At 39.3% G+C, this 23,781-nt stretch overlaps 8 protein-coding genes across 17 annotated transcripts; 4 read left to right on the top strand and 4 right to left on the bottom strand.

Moving 5' to 3' along the window:
* Positions 1–99: 99 nt before the first annotated feature.
* LOC104774612 (uncharacterized) lies at positions 100–2,625 on the bottom strand. 5 transcript variants are annotated; one of them, XM_087508553.1, is made up of 12 exons: positions 2,414–2,595; positions 2,160–2,225; positions 1,886–1,928; positions 1,687–1,771; positions 1,492–1,566; positions 1,372–1,408; positions 1,181–1,264; positions 1,004–1,064; positions 787–893; positions 629–694; positions 400–548; positions 100–295 (listed from the first exon to the last, which is right to left on the bottom strand). In XM_087508553.1, the coding sequence occupies exons 4-11, from the start codon at positions 1,743–1,745 to the stop codon at positions 453–455; spliced, it is 585 nt and encodes a 194-aa protein (XP_087364679.1). In that variant the 5' UTR covers positions 1,746–1,771; positions 1,886–1,928; positions 2,160–2,225; positions 2,414–2,595; the 3' UTR covers positions 100–295; positions 400–452. The 5 variants fall into 5 exon arrangements, with proteins under 5 accessions (XP_087364679.1, XP_087364680.1, XP_087364677.1 ...); XM_087508554.1 differs by having other exon boundaries at positions 404–548; positions 2,414–2,548; XM_087508551.1 differs by lacking the exon at positions 1,886–1,928 and having other exon boundaries at positions 2,414–2,625.
* Positions 2,626–3,538: 913 nt separating this feature from the next.
* On the bottom strand, positions 3,539–6,195 carry LOC104774594 (uncharacterized). Its single transcript, XM_010499144.3, has 5 exons — positions 6,059–6,195; positions 4,875–5,138; positions 4,463–4,646; positions 4,160–4,271; positions 3,539–4,040 (listed from the first exon to the last, which is right to left on the bottom strand). Exons 2-5 carry the CDS (start codon positions 4,926–4,928, stop codon positions 3,842–3,844), a joined length of 549 nt encoding a protein of 182 aa, XP_010497446.1. The 5' UTR covers positions 4,929–5,138; positions 6,059–6,195; the 3' UTR covers positions 3,539–3,841.
* A 1,538-nt stretch (positions 6,196–7,733) lies between these two features.
* LOC104743326 (uncharacterized) lies at positions 7,734–10,059 on the top strand. The gene has a single exon (XM_087508545.1). It carries the CDS (start codon positions 7,904–7,906, stop codon positions 9,911–9,913), a length of 2,010 nt encoding a protein of 669 aa, XP_087364671.1. The 5' UTR covers positions 7,734–7,903; the 3' UTR covers positions 9,914–10,059.
* A 246-nt stretch (positions 10,060–10,305) lies between these two features.
* LOC104774548 (chlorophyll a-b binding protein CP24 10B, chloroplastic) lies at positions 10,306–11,480 on the top strand. Its single transcript, XM_087508547.1, has 2 exons — positions 10,306–10,603; positions 10,806–11,480. Exons 1-2 carry the CDS (start codon positions 10,377–10,379, stop codon positions 11,353–11,355), a joined length of 777 nt encoding a protein of 258 aa, XP_087364673.1. The 5' UTR covers positions 10,306–10,376; the 3' UTR covers positions 11,356–11,480.
* LOC104774561 (uncharacterized) lies at positions 10,806–13,702 on the bottom strand. Of its 2 annotated transcripts, none has more exons than XM_087508546.1 (5): positions 12,761–13,700; positions 12,504–12,586; positions 12,218–12,329; positions 12,055–12,107; positions 10,806–11,949 (listed from the first exon to the last, which is right to left on the bottom strand). In XM_087508546.1, the coding sequence occupies exons 1-5, from the start codon at positions 13,629–13,631 to the stop codon at positions 11,806–11,808; spliced, it is 1,263 nt and encodes a 420-aa protein (XP_087364672.1). In that variant the 5' UTR covers positions 13,632–13,700; the 3' UTR covers positions 10,806–11,805. The 2 variants fall into 2 exon arrangements, 1 of the variants encoding a protein (XP_087364672.1); XR_015595280.1 differs by having other exon boundaries at positions 11,533–11,949; positions 12,504–12,581; positions 12,761–13,702.
* Positions 13,703–14,599: 897 nt separating this feature from the next.
* Positions 14,600–17,508, top strand: LOC104774528 (uncharacterized). Its single transcript, XM_087508544.1, has 5 exons — positions 14,600–15,059; positions 16,557–16,613; positions 16,697–16,759; positions 16,846–16,914; positions 17,002–17,508. The coding sequence occupies exons 1-5, from the start codon at positions 14,718–14,720 to the stop codon at positions 17,089–17,091; spliced, it is 621 nt and encodes a 206-aa protein (XP_087364670.1). The 5' UTR covers positions 14,600–14,717; the 3' UTR covers positions 17,092–17,508.
* A 903-nt stretch (positions 17,509–18,411) lies between these two features.
* Positions 18,412–19,187, bottom strand: LOC147946646 (uncharacterized). The gene is made up of 2 exons (XM_087495778.1): positions 18,474–19,187; positions 18,412–18,429 (listed from the first exon to the last, which is right to left on the bottom strand). The coding sequence occupies exons 1-2, from the start codon at positions 19,185–19,187 to the stop codon at positions 18,412–18,414; spliced, it is 732 nt and encodes a 243-aa protein (XP_087351904.1).
* A 1,110-nt stretch (positions 19,188–20,297) lies between these two features.
* On the top strand, positions 20,298–23,317 carry LOC104774503 (uncharacterized). Of its 5 annotated transcripts, none has more exons than XM_019243477.2 (10): positions 20,298–20,422; positions 20,733–20,850; positions 20,982–21,075; positions 21,261–21,342; positions 21,651–21,771; positions 21,966–22,080; positions 22,182–22,305; positions 22,560–22,635; positions 22,768–22,879; positions 23,152–23,317. In XM_019243477.2, exons 2-10 carry the CDS (start codon positions 20,753–20,755, stop codon positions 23,194–23,196), a joined length of 867 nt encoding a protein of 288 aa, XP_019099022.1. In that variant the 5' UTR covers positions 20,298–20,422; positions 20,733–20,752; the 3' UTR covers positions 23,197–23,317. The 5 variants fall into 5 exon arrangements, with proteins under 5 accessions (XP_019099022.1, XP_019099021.1, XP_087364669.1 ...); XM_019243476.2 differs by having other exon boundaries at positions 21,261–21,351; XM_087508543.1 differs by having other exon boundaries at positions 20,326–20,494.
* Positions 23,318–23,781: the final 464 nt, after the last annotated feature.

The following is a 23,781-nucleotide window of genomic DNA, read 5'->3' as shown; positions in this document are numbered from 1 at the left end:
AATGAATCTAATGGTTGATAAAATGTTAAGAGTGTCGTGTGTGTAGCAGAATGACGTCTGTTTAGATGAATAAGTAAATGTATATTATACACACAGTGATTGTTCAAGCAAATTCAAAATCATTGGTTACTAATATAGAACGTTGATGTTTATGAACCAAAACATAATGTGTTCCCTCTATTGAAAGTTAATCACATGTAACAAGAATCATATAATGTGTCTTTTTTAATGTTTGAAAGATGAAAAGTGAAGTAAAAAATGTGCTGAAAAAGCTGTTTGATGAGCCCCACTGATCCTGCAAACCATACCAAAACATCAAAGATAGTGTTAATAACCAGAGCAAACAAAACAAAAACAAAAAAGCCTAAAGAGGGTTCAAGTTATATCGGAATGGGTTACCTACTCAAGTAAAGACGCTTTGAAGCTGAGACTTGGGAGGACACATAAGGATTTCAGGCTTGTTTTTCAGCAATCCACTCAACAAAATTGTCAAGAATCAACGGCCATGCAAGCTCTGGGTTGTAGTTGCCCATGTCCGGGAAGCTTATCTGTACAAGTAAGAAACAATTCGAGTTAGTTGATGAAGCTTGCTAAAGTGCTAAGAGATAAGAGAATTGGGGAAACATACCTCGTTACAGAACCGGTACAAGCCCATCCATTGGTCCATGTTTATGACTTTGTAGTCGTTTTGGATCTGTGTCAAACAACAAATCATATAATGTTATGAAAACATTGCTAATAAACCATAATGACAAAAATGTGAGACTCTCTCAGAGTGATTCAAACCTTAAGATACTCGACAAAGTAGTCAACTTGGGCTCGAAAAGTAGATCCCATAACAATTTCTAGGAGTTGGCAGATAGTCTCTATGTCAATACTCTTCTGTTTTTCCTCTGTGCATTGATTGAATAGTAAAACAAAAAAAAAAAAGTCACACAAACATGGAAAGAAGTGAAAGAGAAACAGCAAAATATCTCATGAAGAAACAGAAATAAATCCAAACCTGTTAGACAATAATTGAAGGCATAAGCATAGAAATCTGCAAAATTGGTAGGCCTCCTGACCTTTTGAAGAGACAAAACAAAAAATAAGGTAGAAAAGTTTAACATGATCCTCCAGTCTATTAGGATAAAACAACAATACGAAGTACAAAATAAAATAAAGGACAAAAAGTGTGAACCTCTTTCTCAAGCTCGGGAAGGGCTTTCTTCAACTTATTGAGAGTATCAGCTCTTAAAGCCTTGAGGCCTCTTCTCCACTCCTCCTACAAAGGGATAGCATTGCAGAGTGAGTTAATAAAGATAAAAAAAATAACCAAAATCACAAACTAAAATCCGAGTACCAAAGACAAAACTAGAGCAATCCCCTTACATTAGTGAAGTAACCTTGTTTCTCAGCTTTCATTTTCCTGGGAATGGAAAAGTTTAGAAGGGGATTATTATGTAAACAGTGGTAAAGAAGAAAACAAACAAATCAAGGAAAAAATTTTACCAAGCAAGCATCAAGATTCTGATATCGGTATGGGAGACATCCAAATTGGAGCAGAGTTGCTCAATTCCTTCAGGGCTGTTGAGGGGAGGGATGATAAATTAGTACCCAAAAAAAAAAAAAAGCATATCGAAGTAGTCATAATGCATCTCAATCTCAAGTGAATAATAAAAGAAGAATTGGGATTTGATTACATACTCAATGAGATTGGAAGATCGATTGGCATACTGATTGAATAACTGATCAATACGATCCATCTCTTTAGTCGAGGCCTTGCTCGAAGCTGAACCAAGAAAGCAAAACAAAAGGTCAAAAACAAAGTAAGGAGGATACAAAAACGTATATACAAAGCCACCGGGCGAGAGATAAAAAAACAAACAAAGTATTAGTGACCTACTGGTTTTGTTAGATTTTTTTTTTTTCAATCGCAGAGCTCAATTCTGAGATAATCCAATGATTCGTTCATCAGCGCAAAAGAAGAGCCCATCAAAAGAGTAATGAGAATTCGATCCAAATTTGGAATTGAAAAAAAAATAAGAAGAAAGATTGGAATTCACAAACGAAATCCCAAACCAAAGAAAATTATAAAAAAAAAAAAAAAAAAAAAAAAAAAAAAAAAAAAAGAAGAAGAATCACATAAACCCTAAAGCGAGAGGGAAGAAGAAAGAAACCTGAGCGAAAGAGATCCGTGGCGACTGATTCAGCTGATTTCTTCTTGGATGATGAGCGACGCATCTCTGCACAATTTTGATTTTACAATATCGCACACAAAAAGAATTAAGAGATATACACACGAGTTTTCGTTTTTTTTTTTTCTTTTTCTTTTGGGGAAGACGAAGCAACTAATAATTATATATGTATATATAAGCAAAAAAAAAAAAGAGAAAATTAACAAAACACAGAAAAGGAAAGAGAAGAAGCAGACCACGAGACGATAGAGAGAGAGAGAGAAAGAGCCAGCAGCAGCAAAACAATATTTATCTGAGAGAGAAGACTTCTCCTTCCTACTTGAGTGCTGTGCTGACGACGAGGCCACCTGATTGGAACACACACAGAGTCTACGATTTCCTCCTCTTCTTTATATAATTAAAATGATTCTTTCTTCTCGATAACTCACAATTTACTTTTTTTACTTTTTAACTTTTCCTTTTCTTTTTTTGGTAATAATCAAGACGTGTTTAAGAAAAGAAAAAAAAGTAAGAAACATTAATGGGCTTTACAAGCAAAGTACTGACCAACTTAATGGGCTTTACGAAGCATTATTGAGATTTTGATTCTTGTCTTCTTCAACTTTTCCACCACAATCTGCTCTCTGTTTACAAAGCCTCTCTCTAGTAGTCTCTATATACACCTTCTTCACATTATCATCATAGTTAACTGTCTCTGCTTATAATTGGAATCCTCGCTCAAGGGACCCAGACATAGTTTCTTGCTCCGCGTTTCCTCATCAGAATGAGTTTTTGGTATGTACTCTTTCTCCTTGTTTTGTTTGCTCCATCTTTGATGCTTAAGACATTTCAATTCTTCCTATTCAAACAGAGCAAGTTTACAACTATAGGTCCATTTTTTGCTATATTTGTTGGTTCAGTTGGGGGAGGAGTTGTTGTTCATCACATTGATGATGCACAACTGTGTAAAACAAATACACTTTCAAATGCCGCAGACTAGGCAATAATACTATTTGCTTTGAATTCCCACCGGTAAGCCCCCTATGATTCAACAATAAAAAGATGTACACTGATAAGCGTATGCGGTATGCATCTCTTCCATAAATTTGATATGATGCAAACACCAGACAAGCACTAAACTATGTGGGCACTACATATGCTCAGTATATAGGGTACATTTCTCATTGCCATATCATCATCACACATTGAAATGTAGTATAGAATATTGGGACAATGTAATCACAGATCAATGTTGTGTTGGTTTCAGGAAACTGATGTGAAGGCCAAGACAAAACTCATTTCATAACACAGTGATTTCTACTAGTTCTACATATGGAGAAGGAGCAGTTTAAAAACATTAAGTCCCTTAATTCTCTTCTGGATGTATCTTAACCAATAGCATTTCATTTAAATCCACACACTGAGTGACTGTTACACTGAGAAACCAAAGAGAGAAGAGAAGTGATAACCATACTTTACTTACAACTGATGCTACAGATACACATCAACATAGTCTTATAAATAGATGAGTATTTTGTGATAGAGGCTACCCTATTGAGCTCCCTAGGTAGAGCTTATATCAAAAACTAATCCTCAAAGCCTAGGAACATGAACAAAATAAGACTACTTGATCACCTGCAACTGGATAAAGATCATACAGCGTGTTCACCTGTTACCATCATCTTTTATATCGGTTTCGTACGCCCTTGACGACGAGAAGGTTTCTCTGTCTGAAGAGCATGACCCACGTTCTTAAGATACCAAAGCGCTGCTTCGGCTGCCTGCTCAGCTGCTAGTTTCTTCTTAGAATGTGGATCCCCGAAACATTCCAAAAACGTTATCCCAGAATCCTCCTTCATTTCAATCGTAGCTTTGACTGTAAATCTGAACACAATAAAACAACAACAAGAAGATGGATGCTAACACTAACAGATTCATATAACCTCAAATATATATATATATAAAAAAAAAAAAAGAGAGTGCAGAAAATGATGTCCTCTTACAATTTCATATGGCCAGGTCCCTCAGCGATGCTCTCATATATTGGTGCGTTCCAGTGCTTCACAGAACATAACGTATACAACTGTGATTTGGCTGACAACTTTTGAGTCTCCTCTTAAAAACACATGCATGTGAACAACACAAGAAAATGTCAACAAATGAAAACTAGACCCATAAAAACCCTAAGAGATACTTAAATGCAGCAGCTCTCCAAGAAAGCAAACACAATACTCACAGCCATATAACCCAATTACCTCAAAACATAAGCTTAGCTAATTAAGTAAGAGGGTGAAACAAAAGAGTACCTTGAGTAGTGGGCTCTGCTGCTGTGTGAGGCACCAAACCTGCTTCTGATTCGGAAACGGGATTACTCTCTACTTGTGTGATGTTTGACTCGATCTGCTGCACATTATCTTCTACAACATCATCGTTAAGCTTCCTTAGCTTAAACCCACTGTCGCATCTCTGTAGCATCATCCTCTTTGGTGCCTGATAATAATGAATTAAACAAATAAACAAACAAGCAACACTAAAATTAACTGATACGACGACAAAAGAAAGTAGTATTAACTCTCAAGTTAGGATTTTTCCTCCTTTTCCCACAAATGGGTCTTACTTAAAAATTGAATCTTTTTCTTCCCAATTAAGAAGATTTTAACCAGAAAGAAGAATACAGATATTCTCTGTAAAAAAATTACTAAATTAGAGATATCATACCAAAGAAGATGAAGAGGTGGGATCTGATGAAGGGCCCAAAGTAGGAAGATACATCGTTGAGATTTTAGAGATAAATCTATCGGATTTGTTTATTAGCTCTGAAGTGCTACTGCTACTACCTTCTCACTCATCGAATTTATTCATCCGATTCCGTTGAAATCCTTTGTTCCGCTGTACACCTTTCTAATTCATTGAGTTATTTGGGCCTAAACTTAAAATAGGCCTTTGGTGAATATACGGCCCACATTGTCGACCTATTTACTCCTGCGTAAATTATTATTTTATCGTTTCTCTTTAGTTATTTTATTTTTGCAATTCAGAAGTGAAGAGTGTTAATTAGCAGTAGTGGTGACTGAAGATAATAGTTTTGACTATTGAAGAAAACGTTGTCAAGGAAAAAAAGAGTCTGCAGAGGATAAAGATAAGCATGAACTGAATGAATGGGCAAAACATTCAATTTCAACGGTGGCACATCATTCTAAGCAAACTTAGCTTTCAATGCACATATACCAAAATCTAACGATCCTTTCTAGATTAGTTTTGAGAATGAGATATACAAAAATAAATCACAATCATTTCTGTATAGTTGTATTACTAACATTAATTGACTCAGATAAACGATATATACTGACCTAGTTAATTTGCATGTTTTTTCTACGGTTAAAAATAACTTAAGAAAAACTATATGGTCCATGGAAATACCAAAAAACTAGTAGCAAGTAAAACTACTAAAGAACATGCCGCAAACCTAAAGTTTTATGATTCAGATTGGAAAATAAAAAAGGTCGTGTGCCATAAATGAGTTTTAATTTATGTGATCTGTCACTTTGCCAAGCTGTGTAAGTAATCAGGAATCAGAATATTAATCTTTATCCTTCCCTCGGCATTTACTATTTCTACATTTTCCCATGACATGCATCCTCATCACATTAATCAAATTTATATATTCATGGATACAAAATATGCAATACAAATAGAACAGTATTAAAATGGTCTTTTAATCTCTTAATCCTAGTATATAATTGTATTGTACGTTGCGGTTTTGTACCCATAAGAAGAAGAGAGCCAAAGAGATGATGAAAGCAAAACAACTACTTGTGGTTGTATTTTTGTTGTCTCTATTCCTTTTAATCATTCACACAACAGAGTCAGTGTCCATATCAGATCATGAAGAGAAAGCTTACCTTAACGCAGAAGCTCTGACAATAAAGGAACAAAAGCAATCAAACAGAGGAAGACGCAGAGATAGCGGTCAGAACCGTGGACGCAGAAACTGCGATCCTCTGTATCAATACTTATTCGGAACCTGTGGCCATTGGCCTTTCCCTACAACACCCTCACCGGAAAACCCCTTTCTTCCTTTCCAACCATCGCGTCCACCACCACGTCCGAGACCGCGTCCAAGGCCGTCCCCACGGCCACCGTTGGTCCCATCACCACCACCGCCACTGCTTCCGCGTCCAAGGCCGCCCCCACGTCTACCGCCGCTTGTGCCTTCTCCACCGCCTTTGGTTCCATCACCGCCACCGCCTCCACCTTCACCGCTCGTTCCTTCTCCACCTCCTCCCTCTCCGCCACCATTTTTCTACTTCCCTTCACCGCCACCGCCTACGATAGTGTTTCCACCGCCTTTGGTGCCGTCTCCTCCGCCGCCACAACCAGGTGGAAATCCGACGACACAGCCCCCGCCGTTATGGCTACCACCACCAGCATTTCAATTCGAAACGCCGCCTATGTTCTCTCTTCCACCGCCGGAGTTTGAGTTTACACCTATGCCGCCAATAACTTGGCTGCCTCCTCCAGATGTTCCCGTACATTTCTCGACGGTGGACGGAGGCCTTTGATAAGGTTCCTCCACTGTTAATGGAATCCCCTCCGCTCAAACACTAGTCATTTTCTGATATCACTCTGCTTTTTTCCGTTTCTTTTCATTTTGTCTTTTTTTTTTTTTCTTTTTTATTCTATCTAAGCTGGTGTGAATGTGATGATGATTACTAAACAACGTAGAATGTAACGTTACAATTTTGTTTGTTTGTAAACAATTTTTGGTGTTTTCTTTAAATCAATTCACGTAATGAATAATCATCACGCATCTAGTAAAGTTCAGTATATTCGTCTACTCTAGGCTAAAAAAGTTATTCAAACCCTTAATATAATGGGCCGAGCTTAGTGATTGATTATTAAATTTGGGCCCAAAAAGTATCGAAGACTATGAGTCATTTAAAGGTAAAAAAGGGTCATTCTGAGTATGTGGGTCAGAGCAGTGTTAAATGTGGTAATAACTAATAACGAAGAGCAGCTGAAGCAACGGCGTAGAATAAGATAACGTTAACATGTCTCGAAGTGAAGAAAACTCTCGATTTGTAATTCAATGCGACTTCTTCGATCAGAGCATTACATAGAAGAATCCACGCACGTCAGCCTTCTCCGCATTAAGTTACTTCTTCTACTCTCTTCTTCTTCTTTACCTTTTGTTTCTTCATATCGATTTAACAATATCTCCTCAATATTTCATCTCCTCGGTCAATTATATTAGATGTCTTGCACCAACTCGGTTATGATCAAACCGGGACTATAGACTATGATTTTGGGCCTTTTGGCTTTAATCCAACCAAATTAAAAAAATCTGATTTTGGTATCAGCCAAGCCAACCACGTATATGATTTATTTATGGGTTAGTTGGAGATTTTTTGTGACAACAGAAACCAAATACTCGTAGTTCTGTCTATATTCACTTCAATATTCTATGAGCAGAGTGTGGGCTGGCTATCACTTACCTCAGAGCTCTAAATTCGAGTCACTTTTAGTTATTGCCTTCTTTTACATTGGATTGTGTATCCAAATAAATACTCCTTTACTACCAAAAATATTCATTGAATTGAATCCTTACAAAAACTTTGGTCATTTGGTAGTGTGTCAAACATAAGAATTGCCAAAAGAATCCAACATAAGTAGTCACCCATCAATGATTCGACTATAAATACATACACATATGCCTAGTTTAGTTCTTGCATGCCTTACGAAAAAAGATGAAGAGAATCGTCCTAAGATGTGTAGTTACACTTCTATTGATCAGTGTTTCAATTACAGAAGCAATAGAGAATCCACACAACAGACACAGAGACAACAACAAGAATAGCTTGGCAAAAAGAAACAAGACAGTCAAAAGCAGCAGAAGAAGAAGCCGAATTAGAAACGGTGAAGCCTTCGCAACAAAGTGTGACGTGTTTTTCCGGTGCATTTTCGGCACTTGCGGTCAATGGAATTTCCCACTTATCCCTTGTCCTGAAAACCCTTTTTTGCCTCCTCCGGTGATCTTACCACCGCCTCTTCTCCTTCCTCCCCCACCGTTACTCCCTGTTGTCACACCCTGCCCACCACCGCCGCCTCCAGTCATAGTCAACGGTGCACCACCATGTGTTACTTGTGTACAACCATCACCGCCACCGCCAGTTCCGGTTCCTTGCCCACCTCCACCATCGCCTCCTCCACAGCCTTGCATTACTTGTGTCCCAACCCCTGCACTGCCACCTCCTCAGCCTTGCATCACTTGTGTGCCTGCCCCAGAACCACCAACTCCTCAGCCTTGCATTAATTGTGTGGTAGCACCAGCTCCACCGGCACCAGTACCTTGTCCGCCGCCGCCAGTACATCCGGTTATGCCATTTGTCCCTACGCCGATTTTTACACACCCTCCATTGCCACCATCGGTGACGCCGTCTCCTGTTCCAATCCTACCTCCACCTACTACTCCGGTATTGCCGCTGCCTCCACCTACTGCTCCGGTACTGCCGCTGCCTCCACCTACTGCTCCGGTACTGCCGCTGCCTCCACCTACTGCTCCGGTACTGCCCCTGCCTCCACCTACTGCGCCACTTCCGCCACCATTATCTTCTTCTCTTCCCTCACCACCTCTTCCATTAGTTTTATCGCCACCACCATCACTACCTGGCGGCACGGTTTCACAGCCACCGTTTACAATGACTCCGCCTCCTCTTTTAGGCGGTGGAGCTCCGGGAATCACCGGCTCACCTCCTGGTCCTCTTTTAGGTGGCGGAGCCCCAGGAACTGTCGGTACATCTCCTCCGCCGCTAGTTGCCGACCTACCGCCCATGCCATCAATAGCATGGTTTTCGCCGCCTGATATACCTACAGGCTCACAGCCGCCAACTCCAGTTTTTCTCCTTCCTCCGCCATTAGACCGGTCTACATTAACGCCGCCAGCTGCACAATTTTTACCGCCGGTTATAACCACCGGAACTCCTCCACCGGTAGATGACCTCCCACCGGATGTAGTCATCGGAGAACCGCTGATTCCATCGCCGCCTGACCAATCTTCGCCGGAGCTTCCACCACCTGATGTAACCATCGAACCACCAATTGAACAGTCAACACCTTCGCCACCAGTCATTCCCGTGACTCTCCCTCCACCGGTTCAAGATTTCCCGCCAATTTTACCCCCACCGGTTGAAGACCTCCCTTCGATTTTACCTCCGCCGGCTGAAGATTTCCCACCGATTTTGCCTCCACCGGTTGAAAACCTCCCTTCGATTTTACCTCCGCCGGCTGAAAATTTCCCGCCGAGTTTGCCTCCACCGGTGCAAGACTTACCTCCGCCGGTTGAAGACCTCCCTTCAATTTTACCGCCACCGGTTCAAGAATTCCCGCCGATTTTACCTCCGCCGGTTGAAGAGATACCGCCGGTGATTACATTACCTCCGCCGGTTGAAGAGATACCGCCGGCATTTACATTACCACCGACTGTAGAAGATCCTTCGACAGTTCCGGTATTCTCCGCACCACCGGTCCTCGGAGATTACCCACCGCAAACTCCCGTATTTACGAATCCGCCAGAGGTCACGAATCCATGGCTACCGCCGGACCAAACGCCGGTAACGTCATTCGCGCCACCGATCGAGTCAATCCCAACAATACCGGAAAATCCATTCCCGGTTACACCAAACCCGGACATGGGTTCAAATCAACCGTTGGTTCAGCTTCCTCCGCCCACTTGGGATTCACCGCCGTTTAATCGTTAATTTTCTAATATATTTCAAAATTCTGTTCTTTTTTTTTTATAAAAATCATGTAATGGTGTAATCTTAAAATAGCTGCAATGCCACGTTGTACAAATTCATTGGCTGTCATTTGCATTTCAATAAGAAGAAGGAGACTGAGTTTCCCACGTGTCATTTTATGTTGACGTCATAAATTTGATTTTAGAAAAGGAAAATATAATAAATAAAAAATACTGAGTTGGCAGAACAAGACAGTAGTGAGTGTGGGTGATGTGGATATGGTGAAGTTGTATATTGACTCCTAATTGGTCAGATATCTATCCACGACAGCCTCTGAGATTTCGTGTATAGATTCTCATTATCTCTCACATTGTCCCTCTTTATCTCCTCTCTCTTTGATTCTTTCTACTCCGAAAAATTGAGAGTGAACAACCAAAGAAACACTTATTTCTCCACATCTTGAGAGAGGTATATTAGAGATCTCATGGCGATGGCGGTCTCCGGAGCTGTCCTCAGTGGGCTTGGTTCTTCTTTCCTCGCCGGAGGCAAGAGGAGTGCCACCGCGTTGGGAAGCGGCGTAGGCACTGGAGCTCAGAGAGTTGGCAGGAAAACTCTGATCTTCGCTGCTGCGGCTACTCAGTCTAAGAAATCTTGGATCCCTGCCGTTAAAGGTGGCGGCAACCTCCTTGACCCTGAATGGCTCGATGGCTCGTAAGTCTATCCTCTTTAATGATTAAAGTTTAATCTCTCACTCTCAGTTACTAGTATGAACAATGCTGACTATAGCTTGAACAATAGATTTTGATAGTTCTAAAGGTCTTGGATACTCATTTGGTTCTAATATATTTCACTGTGTTCGAAAGAGTATGAAAAAGGTCGAATTTATTGAGTCAAATGTGTATGATATTTGCAGGCTACCGGGAGATTTCGGGTTCGACCCATTGGGTTTGGGAAAGGACCCGGCTTTTCTGAAATGGTACAGAGAGGCTGAGCTGATCCATGGCCGATGGGCGATGGCGGCAGTTCTTGGGATCTTCGTCGGCCAGGCATGGAGCGGTGTGCCGTGGTTCGAAGCTGGAGCTGAGCCAAGCGCGATCGCTCCCTTCTCCTTCGGGTCGCTTCTTGGAACCCAATTGCTTCTCATGGGTTGGGTGGAGAGCAAACGATGGGTCGATTTCTTCAACCCGGATTCTCAATCGGTTGAGTGGGCGACACCGTGGTCAAGGACTGCCGAGAATTTCGCAAACTATACCGGTGATCAGGGATACCCCGGTGGAAGATTCTTCGATCCGTTGGGTCTCGCCGGCAAAAATCGCGACGGTGTTTATGAGCCGGACAGAGAGAAGCTGGAGCGGTTGAAATTGGCAGAGATTAAGCACTCGAGGCTCGCAATGGTTGCCATGTTGATCTTTTACTTTGAGGCCGGCCAGGGGAAAACGCCTCTCGGTGCTCTTGGTTTGTGAGAAAACGGCATATGATGTTTTGAGTCTGTAGATATAATTTCTCTACCAAAAACCTTAATGTTCCTCTTCTTCAATGTGACATTTGGGAAAAGATCATTTAAATCATTGCTTTAAATTGGCACCAAGTCATGAGCTTAATTTAGCTAGCGAAAACTGTAAAATGAAAAATCATGAGGCTTGTTCGTAATTAACTTTATTATCACAACTCAAATGTGAAAGGGATTACTAAACATCAATGAAAGAGATCCACAACTTCATTTCTTTGCTACAAATGCATGATTGAAGAGCTCCAGGTGGAACAATGGAGTAAGAGAAAGTAGAACAAGTTTCTTCCCTACATAGTAAAATGCCTAAGAGGGGTTTGAACAGCTAAGCCTCACTCACAACAGAGAGTTGCCTGAACCAAAAAGAGTGCAGACATAAAATCACAGGGTTTCTACCGCATAAAGCTTATAACTTGTACTCCGGGTTGTCACGAAGGCTGAGTTTTGACAGGACAAGGCAGTAAGAATTCCAATCAGTTCGTCTTAGATATTTCAACAGTTTCTTCCGTTTCTGCACCATCCCTAATAGCCCCTTCCGTGAATGCTTGTCCTACGTTTATAAAGCCACCACCATGTATAAACATAAGGTGTATAGAAAAAGAAACTGGGACGGTAAGATTCACAAAAAAATATCGTAAACAATTTGAAGTTTCACCTTTTTGTGTAGAGACGAGGATAAATGCTTGATCTTAGTAGTGAGTTGTGCCACTGCAAGAAGAGACCACAGACACCACAAGACAATCGGTCTAAGAACATGTATTCCTTTTGATGGCTAAAACCAACATTGATCATAGCACTAGCCTTTATGTAGAAATTACCTTGCACACGTGCAGAACCACAATCTGATTCCGACATCTTGAACTCTTCCCTGACTTTCGTGAGCTCAATTTTCATCTTCTCCGCAGAGGACATGTTATCTGGGTGGAAATACTTTGTCGATGCAGTCAAATAAAACAGATCAATACCCACAGTTTCTTGTAATAGTCACAACAGAGCATTGTAGAAACTATCATAGACGAAAGATCACCAAAGAAGCCTTTCGATTCCGACTAAATTAGATTAAACAAGTAACTAACTTCAAAGTGTAAGAGTGAAAAAACTTACAGTCTCAACTAGCTCCTCTTTTGGAGGAAGAAGCTTGTATTTAGGGATACCACCCAGATGACCCATAATGACAGCATTCTGCTCTGCAAGCAAAGAAACCTCCTCATATATATGACATATATGTCAATTCGACAGCAAAACATAACTCCAGACAACAAAATCAAATCTACATCTCAACACCTCGAGTCCTAAGCAAAAACCAACACATAAAGTATCGCATAGAGAGAGAGAGTCATAAGAAGAGGCTCAGAACGTACGGGTGAGAACTTCATTTTTGTCAGAGTCATTCTTAATAGATGATATAACATTTCTGAGTGCCGCAAAGTTCTTAGTCCGAGATTGGGCCTCTTTCTCTTCCACTTGCCTTAGCTTAACCAACCTCTGATTCAACTCCTGTAAAGAGAACCATCCTTCTTCTTTATCTCCCTCTGGCCTAAGCATCCTTAGTTTCTCACCTAATTCTTCTTCGTTATAAAACGTTAAGAACTCTGTAATCGTCTCCTCTGTTTCACCTTCCCTTCTCTCCGGGGGCATGTGCAATGCTTCTCCTCCAGTGCTCTTGAAGTTCCCTAACAAACTTCCTCTCTTCCCCATGTTGTTCGAAGTGTTAGTCTGCGTCCTCAAATTCTTCAAATTTTCCAGTAAGGTGCTCGAATCGAAAGAATGGGCTTTCCGATATCTAGGATCCGATGAGTTTGGTGCGGCCTTCTGCTTATTAAAAAGCGCCTCAAAGGAAACCTGCGGCGGAGACTGTGATGGATCCCTCGGAGGTGGGACGGTGGATCTCCGCTGAAACTTGGCGAGGTTCTTCCCCAAATCCTGTTGAGATACGCGTGACTGGTTACCGGAGAAACTAATCGGTCCGCGATTCTGAGATTGGGCATCGGATCTGGGGAATGTTCTCCTACCTTGCTCCTGCTGATTCTGCAATTTCTGTTTCAGTGTGGTCTTGATGTCGAAGAAGGGAGAAGAGTCCGACGGAGACGGAGAAGACGGTGACTGAGAGGGTTTTTCAACAGATGAGTTTGCGACTTTGGGAGGTGAATCCGATGGCGAATTTGAGAAACGCCGAATCAAATATGGGTTTGATGGTAACCTTTGCTGGCGTCTGGCGAGATGAAGCGCCATGGTTTTGGCTGGTCCGAAGGATTTAGGGCTTTGGGGGGGTGTGTGTGTAAGTGGAAGTGATGACGATAACAGATTACAGAAAGTGCGGTTTAAGTGAATTGAAAATGTTGACTTTCCGGTTCATTGAGAATTAAAATCGGTTAGGCAAAAGTCTGATAAACCGGATATAATTTTCAAACACGTTTACAGATCGAGACATGTCTAGTTAATATGTTAAAAACAAAAAAGCCCAATTGAACTTTCTATTTCGACCCACGAAGTCACAAAAGCCCTTAGGTGTTGTTTTCTTTCTCACCGACTTTTTTTTTGGTTTTTTTTGACAATTTAAAAAATGAACTGGGACTTTAAATTAAAATTTCAATTGAGGCCAAAAAAGAAAACAACCCGAGTTCAATGCATACTTGAGAAAAAGAAAAAGAAATATAAACTCAACTACTAACCAGTTAGGTTATAAATGAACATAAAAAGACAAAAGAAAAAAAATCCTAATTTCGTAAAACTTTATCCAACCATAGTGTACAATAGAAAAATGGAATCTACAGACTACTACAATCGTGAAAGATGAAAATGTTTTTTTGCCTGTAAGAATTGATTGAGCTCACACGTCCACAAAACAAAACTATCCCGAAACTGCATTAATAGAGGAGTAATGGGACGTAACTGAACCGTCACGCAAGCCAAAATAGATAGCTCTCACTGTCTCACACTCACCGCGCGAATGGTAATCGTACAGACTCCAGACCGACGCCAAACCCTACTAGGCGTCCATCCATTACCTTTTCGCAAAGTACCAAAAATACTTAATGCCACGTATGTATTCTCATGGGTCCCACTTTCACCAAGAAAAAAAGACATATTCAGGGAAAATTCACAAATAATTTCAATCTACTAATAATAATAATAACTGTGTATGTGTGTGAAAACGTTCCCAATCTATATATATATATATATTTTTTTTTTATATATATATAAATAATCCACCCATTTAATATGCCACGGAGATTTTTCTTCTTCTCCACTTTTCGCCACCATTTCTGCTTCTTCTCTCTCTCTCTAAAATCGGTGGAAGGTCCAACGTAAGAGACCATGACCGGCGGAGACTGGATTCATGAAGCTATGGATGATGATTCATTGGTGGCGCAGGCTCTGATCTGCCTCCTCCATTCTGAGCCGTCGTCACTTCCTGATACGAAGTGCGGCGGCGGCGGCGGCGCGTCGGATCTCAAGCTGAAGTGGACGGTGCGTCAGAGGAGGACCAAGTCGGCGTCGCTGAGGAAGAAGGGAGATGAGAATAATACGCGTGCTAGTCCCACGACGCCTCTTTCCTGGAGCGGTGCCACTTCTTTTAGCGGTGGTGGTGCTGGTGCCGTTGATGGATTTGAGGAGTCGAGCGGTGCCGTTAAACTCTCTGAGGCCGTTAGATCTAAGGTTCGTTTGATCACTTCCCTTTTTGGTTACTACATGTTCAACAGTTGAAAAAAAAACAACTAGCGTTACTCTGTTTTGTTTTGTGTGTGTGTTTAACGTATATACCCCTGGGATGCGGCGTTTTGACGGCGGCTATAGCCACCGTGTCATACCTAAGAAGCCTAGTCGTTTTGTTTTGTTTTGTTTTTTTGTTTTTTTTGGCCATTCCCATCTTCACGTAATCTCTCTCAGTCGTCTTCCTTGTTATCCGCAACTACCGCCACTTTTGCTCATATTTGTTTCTCTTAGGGTCATTTCCGTCATTTCTTCCAGGGATCGGCTTCTTCGCCGGTCACGCAACCTTGGCCTTTCCGATCTATACTCCGACTTCACGTTGACCATAAAATGTCACTATGTTTACCCTGGATGTCCCGTCAAAGCCTCACGTTCCTTTTTTTCTTCATAGTAACTCAATTTAATCTATCTTCTCTGCTTTTTCCATTTCTGCGACTCCGTGTCCTCACATCTAGATGATTGTGTTAAGTGGTGGTGTGTGACCAAAGTTCACGTCTCACGAATGCTTTGTTCCTGAAACTGTTCGCTAAATTCAAGCAAGGGTCATCTTCATCCATTCCAATGACGAGGTTACCCCTGTGATTGAGTGTGTCTAGGGGGGGTAGTTGGGTCCAATTAGAGAAGTAATGGCTGGCGTTATATATAATTGCTTATTATGAGGGTTGCCTCTTTTATGGGTCGTGAGGCGTTTTCGTGGCGGATTAGGTTTGGGGGGTTTGGTGCGTCTGTGGTGTGATCAGATGCGGCGTGGAACATCATACGTCTCATAGGTAATAGCTGACGTGGAAAAACAAAAGTCAAAAACTCTCCACTCCACGCGGCAGTTTGACTGAGCCCTCCAAAAGCACCTTCTTCCTTTGGTCAAAATCGCTTTCCTTTCATATAAATTATTGGTGACAGTCTTGTTTACTTACTTAAGCTTATTTTTTCTTTATCTATGGTTTAATTAAGGCGATGAATCATCTTATCTTACCAAAGTAGAGAACCCACAAAGTCACCAGTTTTGGGTTTGTAAATTAAAAGAACGTGATAAGGACAAGTTGGGGTTATGTGGATAATTCGTGACAAAAAAAAAAAAAAAAGTGTGAGGTCGTGGCCACGCTTATAAGTCTTCCGAATCACGCTCCAGTCACGTGATTCTATTCTTTCGAATTTAAGTTTGTGTCTCGATGTAGGAGAAAAAGATGCACTTATGTTCATATTTGCTTTTCTTTTATTTTTTGTTTGGTCTAAGTAAGTAAGTAGTTGACCAAGAAAGAAGATTCCTTTTTAGTGTTTTTGGTGATTAACTAACTGTCTATGATTTGGCGTTTTGAAATATGTAGGGATGTCTTAAAGCTTATGATCCTCTAGATTTCACAGAGATTGTTCTTTCATTGTCTCATTGCGTATCTAGTGTTGTCAGAAGCCACAATCTTTTTTTTTTTGGTTGGTTTGTTGCAGATTTCTCAAACGAATGTAAAAACAACAATCCCTTTCAAGAGATCAAGAAAGAAAAAGGTAAAACAAGGAAAAGAAAGAACATTATCCGTTTTTTGTGAGATCACATCTTTAATCACTGTATGTTGCTTTGCTGTCTACAGACGCTTGCTCAACTTAAAGAAGAGGAGAGTTTGCTCTTAAAGGAAAAGAAAGGCTTGAAAAATGTAATCTCTCTTTCCCCATGTTGTTCTGATTATATCAAGTACAAAGAGTCGCAACTTTTAATATTTATACTTGTTGCGTGAATCAGGAACTCGCAAGTATGCGGGAACTGCTCAAGCAACAAAAAGCAAGAAACGAGTCTTTGAAGAAGATGCAGGTTAAATGACCCACTCTGAATATTATCACTCTTGTGAGTGAGTATATGTAACATAAAAATCACTTACAAATCATATTATGTGTGCAGGCTGAATCACAAAAGAATGAGGATTCCTCCTTCTTGCTCCCTGACCTTAACATTCCTCTGGATAACAACAACCCGAGCCCTGATATGTAACTAGGACAAACACAACAACCATCAACAAGAACATTCTTTTGTCTTTGACATGTTCTCTAGACTACGCATAACTGTAACTATATGATATGGATAAGAATATAGATAGATAATCGTCGACTCGTCCCATTCCCTTGGCTTTTGCAGACGGATAAAATGATTCTAGTGACAGACAGTGAGACGAGTTAATTTTTTTTTGTATTTTTTTAGTTTTTTTTTTTTTTTTTCCTCTGATAGATGATGATGTCAATTCGTAAAGTTGTAGCAAGTTTTTGCTCTTGCCCATCTTTTGTTGCTTCTCTTTTGTTCCCTTTTCCACTCTTTTATCAGTTTATGCTTTTATTTTATAAGACGGGGAGATGTAATTAATAACTCTTACTAGTTATCTTCGTAATCATGGGCCGACGGTTTAGTTTCCCACGAGAAGTATTGTATCGAACCAGATAAATCCCGTTTTTTACTCTTCGTCTATATGTCCCCGAAATAAAAGTTCCAAACCAATTTCCCTCCGAATCCAAAGTTCGAAAACTATATCTCCACAATTCTGGATTATATCGGTTTACCGTCTAAACCCGAGACCAAACCAGATATGTCCCGAAAGTAAACCAGATGTTGAACCAGTTTGATGCACAAACCCGATCCGTTTACTATAAACCCAGAATCCCAAATAAAACCTAAAATCGATTTTCGTTGTTCATAATCGATTCCTTTTATTGAGTTTGGTTCTTCTTCTTGAGATTACTTCTTCTTGAGATTACTTTTTGGGTTTGTCCTCATGACATCATTGTACACACCAGTATCATAGCAGTAGATCCTCTCCAAGTGCCGCTTGTAATCCACATCATTGTAAGACCATGCTAAATCCCACAATAGTGGCTTCATTCGGGTTTTATTACCATGATACTTCTTCAAGTTCCCATAGATGTGTTGCACACACATTCGATGCTCCATCTTTGGTAACTCCAGCTGAACAGCCTTGATCAATCCCTAAACAATAAGAATAATCATTGTTAGTTACCATAAACAAAAGAACTATCAACATCAGTTACAAGCCAAGAGATAAGAAGTTACCTTTTGCCTATCAGAAATCAGTATAAAGCCATCACCATCATTCAATCAAAGGTCAGTCTTCAGCAACTTCATAAACCAAACCCAATTGTCTGTGTTTTCAACTTTAACATCCCCCATGCTATTGGATAGATACCAATGTTCGCATCCCTACCTAAAACTACCAAAAGCTGTCCCTTCACCTTATTCTTTAGGAAGCAACCATCAATTCCTATTAGAGGCCTACAAGTCTCTTTCCATGTTCTTCTTATGTTGTCAAAACAAACATAGAACCTATTAAACATGTCTTTCCCTTCATCAGTCGTCACACATTCAACCTCTACATGTGAATCTTTGTTAGATTCTAATATCTCAGCAGCATAATCTCTTAATCTAGTAAATTGTTCATCATACTCCTTATCAATCCAAATTAGTGCCTTCTTTCTAGCCGCCTGACACTGATGCCTAGTGACACTAATCTTCCACCTTTCCTTTATGATTTCTTCCATTTTCATTGGCATGAAATACTCAGGATTATCTCTAATCTTATCAAGAAACAACCTAGCTATATGTGGAACTTTGAACATCTCACATTCTCCATTAGGGATACAACTATGCTTATCATTAAACTTTCTAATCCTCCACATGTTATCACTTGGCAGAATTGCGGCATACACCTTCCACTCACACCGTGAACCATCATCTCCATTACAACCAACACATATAAAGCCAATTTTATATTTATCATACATGTATTGCTTCAGATTGTTTACAGTTCTGAGAACATAGTCCGTCACTGCTTCTTTGAAAGCGACTCCACTGAAGAATGTCTGCTTATCGTACAAATGCCCATCACCGCGCCTGATATGTGTATGAATTGGCTCTGTACCATCACCGTTTTCATCGGTATCACTCTCCGGATACACATCATGGCGGACTGGTGGTTCATCGACGAACTCATTCACCAACTGGTCGATGTGAAGTTCATCTCTGTCATGTGCTTCTTCATCGAAATCTCCTCCGAAGTCAGCATCTGAAAAGACAATCGCCATTGAAGCTGTTTTCCCAAAGAAATCTAAGCAAAGAATTGGGTTTCGATCTAGGGTTCTTCGCAAATTTGGGGATTTTTAGTTTTAGGGATTTTGGGGATAATGGATAGTGAAATCGAAGATAAACGGGTCGAAATCGGGTTTAGTTTGGTTTAATCTAGGTTTAGTTTTCTCCTAATCGGTTAAGTAAATAGTTAACCGATATAATCCACGATTATGGGTTAATTGATGTAGAAGAATTAAACTGTGGAGATATAACTTTCGAACTTTGGATTAGGGGGAAAATTGGTTTGGAACTTTTATTTCGGGAACATATAGACCGAGGGTAAAGAACTGGATATATCTGGTTCAATACAATACTTTTTGTAGGGAAATAGACCGTGGGCCCTCATAATCACATTCATTTTCCCATCTTTTGTGATAGGCCTGGGCATTCGGTTAACCATTCGGTTTCGGTTCGGTTGTATTCGGTTTCGGTTATTTTGGATATAGTAATATAGTAACCATTTGGATATTTTTGAAATTTCGGTTCGGTTCGGTTCGGTTTCTTTCGGTTCGGTTTCGGTTTGGTTATTTAAATAAATAACCATAACTAACATAAATTATATTAACATTAACCAAATAAATCAAATATAACCAAAACTAACCGAATATAACCAAAATTAACCAAATATACAATAACAAAAATACAAAAAAGGGAAAAATATGGATTCAATTTTACAAAATAGTATTTAACTTTGTAAATTCAAAATAATAACATTTACATATATTGATTATTTAAAATATTTAATTGTTTTGAATCTAGAAATAATTTATATTTTAAGTTTATTTTATAGTTTTGCATAATATTAAGTATATAATATTTGATATCTTCTAGGTTTTCGGATATTTCGGTTAACCATTTAATTGTCGGTTCGGTTCGGTTCGGTTTCAGTTAGTTTGGATATAGATTTTTACTAACCATTCGGGTATTTGAAGAATTTCGGTTCGGTTCGGTTTGGTTTTTTTCGGTTCGGTTTCGGTCGGTTATTTGGTTATCGGTTATTTTGCCCAGCCCTATTTTGTGATGTATATGTTTGGGCTCAGTGGGCCGTATAACTCCAACCTCTGTACTGTTGTTTGTTTATTCGGATGTTTGCCTATTCTCATATTTCTAAAACGATCTTTCGTCTCTCCGCACCGCACCCCCTGAAGGAAGGCTGAGATTCGTCGATAGGGTTCTTGATTTGAGCTTTGAGGTGCAAACTTTTGAATATCCTACTTTTTTCTTAACGCTTTGAGCTGAGATGCGAAAGTAATATTGTCACCATGTACGATCTCGCTTTTTGTTTTGTTTTTAATCCCTATTGATTACGAGAATGGATTAAACGTTTTGATTTGGCCGATAAAGTGAACCCACGAAACTGTTGGTACTCAATCGTTCGTTCTGTTTATTTGTACTTCCATTTGATCGCACTATGCACGCCCCTAGACACCATGATATAGACATATAGGGTAATTCATTCACACATTCAATATTTGTTTTAATTGATGAGGTTATATATGTAGAAGTCTACTATATATACTTGATGAGGCCTCCTCTTCAAAGTGGAAACCCCACCATGGACACATATGATTGGAGAACTCAAATGACACCTGTTTTACGAGGGAAGATCCTCAAGAAAATGTAAGTTTTTTTCTTGGTCTCTGATTATAGTCTAGTATTACGTATATATAGTAGATTTTTGTTATTGATGATCTATAAGTTTTTCTTTTCTTTCTCTTTTACTTACCTGGTTTACTTGCCCACTGGCGCAGAGTTAAAACATTAAAGAAGCACCTTAACGAGCACAAAGCCGTCCATATTGCTGGTTCTTTCGAGGATAGAACTTTCAGATGTGCTGTTAACCAGGTAACTGACAAATAAATATGCCCTTGGCTCTGAACATATATATTTTTGTTTGTTAGTGTGGTAAATATAAAGATTGTGATTGGCAATGAAAATCACAGCATGACCATAAATACTATTGGTAGCCCCGATATGAAATCCATGTATACTCCTGATACACTTTTTTTTTTTTTTGTATCTACTTTCAGACTGATTACCTTCGGAAAATATCAAGGAAGCTACTAAAACTGGAGCAAAATGCAACTGGTTCTTCCCCATCTATCCCTGCCGGTAATAACGGTAACATCGATCCATTGATTCGAGTTGATAGATTTTGGAGGAAACCTTAGAAAGTTAGAAGTATAATAGTTTCTCTCAGATTTATTAATTCATTAGCCAGTAAGCTTATTTATCCAAATATTATATACCACAGCCACTTACTCGCTTAACAAGTCCTTCACATTTATGATAATAGTAAATCTACCCTTTTATCAATAATATATAAGTCTTTTCATCAAGTCAATCATGTGAATCCCGGAGATCTCCTAAATCACAAGCATGTATTGATACTTTTCGCTCCATGGCTTGTAAAAATACAGGACACTTGATGGATGATAACAATCAGAGGCCTTCTATTCCAAAAGAAGAACCTGCCATGGACACATGTGACTGGAGAACTCAATTGCCCCCTGATTCACGTCAGAAGATTGTCAACAAGATGTAAGTTTAATATATACCATAGAGTACTTTACATCCCTGCAAAATTTTCTAATTATCATCATTCCCACTGTAGCTTTCGTATAATTATTTTTTTTTGTTAAATCCTACCCAAATGCAAGGTTTTATTGTGGTGTCGTTGTTCCTTGACCCTATATATATATTTTTTTAAACTGATTTACTTGCCACTTGCGCAGAATCGAAACACTAAAGCAGTACCTTCCCCTTCCATCTTCTTTATCTGGACTAGAGGAGCTCAGAAGAATTGCAACCAGATTCGAGGAGAGTGTTTTCAGCGGTGCTTTAAACCAGGTTATTAATTAAAAACGTATCTCTCAACATATATAAAGATTTGTGAGAGGGGAATGGACTCACACAAATATATGGGCTGTGAAATCCATGTATACCTTCAGACTGATTACCTCCAGAAAATATCCATGAAGATGAGAACTCTTGGGACTAAGTCGCAAAATGCAGCTGGTTCTTCCTCATCATCTATCCATGCCGCTGCTAATAATGTAACATCCATGGATTCGGGTATATATAGTTAACGACTATTTTTTTTTTTTTTCCTGTCACTGTCAGTAACGTCTTTCATGTAGGAGCAGAATCTTGTTTTGGTGTGATAAGGTGAATGTCTTCATGCAAAGCTGTGTAGTATGTTCTCTACGCTTGAGACAGACAAAATATGATATGTTTTTGTTTTCTCAGTTTTATATGGAATTAGAAACATATTCGTAGATGCTCATCATATGGACAATGACAATTCAAAGCATTTATTTTTCTGAAAGGAGAACCTGCCGCGAACACAGATGACTGGAGAACTCAACTGCCACCGGATTCACGCCGAAGTAATGCCTACAAGATGTAAGTTCATTGTAGAAATTGTGTGTGTGTCGTCATATTTTCTCACTTGAGAGCCACTTTAAAGCGAAGTTTCTGTAGATATATATAAAAGGATACATCGATCTTGACCTATCAACATGTTTAATTGAGCAGAATGGAAACACTAGAGAAACAAGTTCCAAATCTTGGGCTACAAGGAATTAACGAGCTCATGAGAATTGCTGTCAGCTTCGAGGATTTGATTTTCAAAAATGCTATAAATCAGGTTTCATCATTAATTTCCTTTTTTTTTTGCCTCTATATTGTTAACAAAGTTTCATTCACCGTTCTACTGTTTGTGGATTACAACAAACCCAAAACATTAATAGATAGATTTCTTAGGCAAAAGGGCCGCAAAGATCTGAATCATTGGTACTATCATGAATCCTATTATTGTTGTACCATCCCCAATTTATATATTTTTGATTAAGCTCCATTTGTGCCTTCTTTTGAGATAGAATCCCATTCTTTTTTTTTGATATACTGTTTATTTTCCAGGTGGATTACTTTCGCAAAGTATCATTCAAGATGTTGAGTTGTTGAAGAGGGCGATTAACATTTCAGACTTATTAAATATTTTTATTTTTTTCGTTGTATTTTACTGATCTAAACAATATTTGTTATGATTGACTAAAATAAGAAGAAAATTCGAATGCATTTGCTCTCATTTTTGGTAATGTACTCATTTGATATTTATGTATATTAGTTGGCAAAATTAAGTTCGTTTTTTGTGCTAGGGATCAAGTTAAGTTCTAAGCCGATCATTGTAGGAAACTTGATTGATATTAAGACTAATGATATACTTGACAGAGAAAAGAGTGTAAATAAAGTAGATGTATGCGTGACACTTTAGGTTTGTAATTAGAATATGCAAAACCATGTCAAAGAAAAAAAGTATGAGATCTGAGAAAAAATGTTATTATGGTCAAGATCGTTAAACGGAAAGTTTTTGTTGTTTTTTTCTTGACCAGGTCTACGAAAAAAAAATCAAAAATACACAAAATCATTTGAACAAAAAGGTATTAAGAGTAGAAAACATAAAAGAAAAAAAATATGTAATTCCAGTTTTGAAATATCTACTCTACCGCATGTTATTACTTTTGTAGATGTTTCTCTTTTTCATTAGCT

This window comes from Camelina sativa, chromosome 3 (genome assembly GCF_030686135.1).
Source record: "Camelina sativa cultivar CO46 ecotype springtype chromosome 3, ASM3068613v1".
Lineage (NCBI taxonomy): Eukaryota > Viridiplantae > Streptophyta > Magnoliopsida > Brassicales > Brassicaceae > Camelina > Camelina sativa.
The sequence above is the reverse complement of the archived record's forward strand: the minus strand, read 5'-3'. Positions and strand labels throughout refer to the sequence as shown.

What these genes read in the sequence shown, in the direction of transcription:
- LOC104774612 (XM_087508551.1), bottom strand. Translation starts at nt 2,223, where the DNA reads ATGCGTCGCTCATCATCCAAGAAGAAATCAGCTGAATCAGTCGCCACG. An exon ending in CTTCAATTATTGTCTAACAG is followed by an intron (nt 894 to 1,003) that starts GTTTGGATTTAT and finishes ATCAATGCACAG; the next exon opens with AGGAAAAACAGAAGAGTATT. An exon ending in ACTTTGTCGAGTATCTTAAG is followed by an intron (nt 695 to 786) that starts GTTTGAATCACT and finishes TGTTTGACACAG; the next exon opens with ATCCAAAACGACTACAAAGT.
- LOC104774594 (XM_010499144.3), bottom strand. Translation starts at nt 4,928, where the DNA reads ATGTATCTTCCTACTTTGGGCCCTTCATCAGATCCCACCTCTTCATCT. An exon ending in AGCAGAGCCCACTACTCAAG is followed by an intron (nt 4,272 to 4,462) that starts GTACTCTTTTGT and finishes TGTGTTTTTAAG; the next exon opens with AGGAGACTCAAAAGTTGTCA. An exon ending in GGACCTGGCCATATGAAATT is followed by an intron (nt 4,041 to 4,159) that starts GTAAGAGGACAT and finishes TATTGTGTTCAG; the next exon opens with ATTTACAGTCAAAGCTACGA.
- LOC104743326 (XM_087508545.1), top strand. Translation starts at nt 7,904, where the DNA reads ATGAAGAGAATCGTCCTAAGATGTGTAGTTACACTTCTATTGATCAGT.
- LOC104774548 (XM_087508547.1), top strand. Translation starts at nt 10,377, where the DNA reads ATGGCGATGGCGGTCTCCGGAGCTGTCCTCAGTGGGCTTGGTTCTTCT. An exon ending in CCTGAATGGCTCGATGGCTC is followed by an intron (nt 10,604 to 10,805) that starts GTAAGTCTATCC and finishes TGATATTTGCAG; the next exon opens with GCTACCGGGAGATTTCGGGT.
- LOC104774561 (XM_087508546.1), bottom strand. Translation starts at nt 13,631, where the DNA reads ATGGCGCTTCATCTCGCCAGACGCCAGCAAAGGTTACCATCAAACCCA. An exon ending in AAGAGGAGCTAGTTGAGACT is followed by an intron (nt 12,330 to 12,503) that starts GTAAGTTTTTTC and finishes GCATCGACAAAG; the next exon opens with TATTTCCACCCAGATAACAT. An exon ending in CCTCGTCTCTACACAAAAAG is followed by an intron (nt 11,950 to 12,054) that starts GTGAAACTTCAA and finishes TTATAAACGTAG; the next exon opens with GACAAGCATTCACGGAAGGG.
- LOC104774528 (XM_087508544.1), top strand. Translation starts at nt 14,718, where the DNA reads ATGACCGGCGGAGACTGGATTCATGAAGCTATGGATGATGATTCATTG. An exon ending in CTGAGGCCGTTAGATCTAAG is followed by an intron (nt 15,060 to 16,556) that starts GTTCGTTTGATC and finishes GGTTTGTTGCAG; the next exon opens with ATTTCTCAAACGAATGTAAA. An exon ending in AAAAGAAAGGCTTGAAAAAT is followed by an intron (nt 16,760 to 16,845) that starts GTAATCTCTCTT and finishes TGCGTGAATCAG; the next exon opens with GAACTCGCAAGTATGCGGGA.
- LOC147946646 (XM_087495778.1), bottom strand. Translation starts at nt 19,187, where the DNA reads ATGGCGATTGTCTTTTCAGATGCTGACTTCGGAGGAGATTTCGATGAA.
- LOC104774503 (XM_019243476.2), top strand. Translation starts at nt 20,753, where the DNA reads ATGAGGCCTCCTCTTCAAAGTGGAAACCCCACCATGGACACATATGAT. An exon ending in TGTAACATCCATGGATTCGG is followed by an intron (nt 22,306 to 22,559) that starts GTATATATAGTT and finishes TTTTTCTGAAAG; the next exon opens with GAGAACCTGCCGCGAACACA. An exon ending in TCAAAAATGCTATAAATCAG is followed by an intron (nt 22,880 to 23,151) that starts GTTTCATCATTA and finishes TTTATTTTCCAG; the next exon opens with GTGGATTACTTTCGCAAAGT.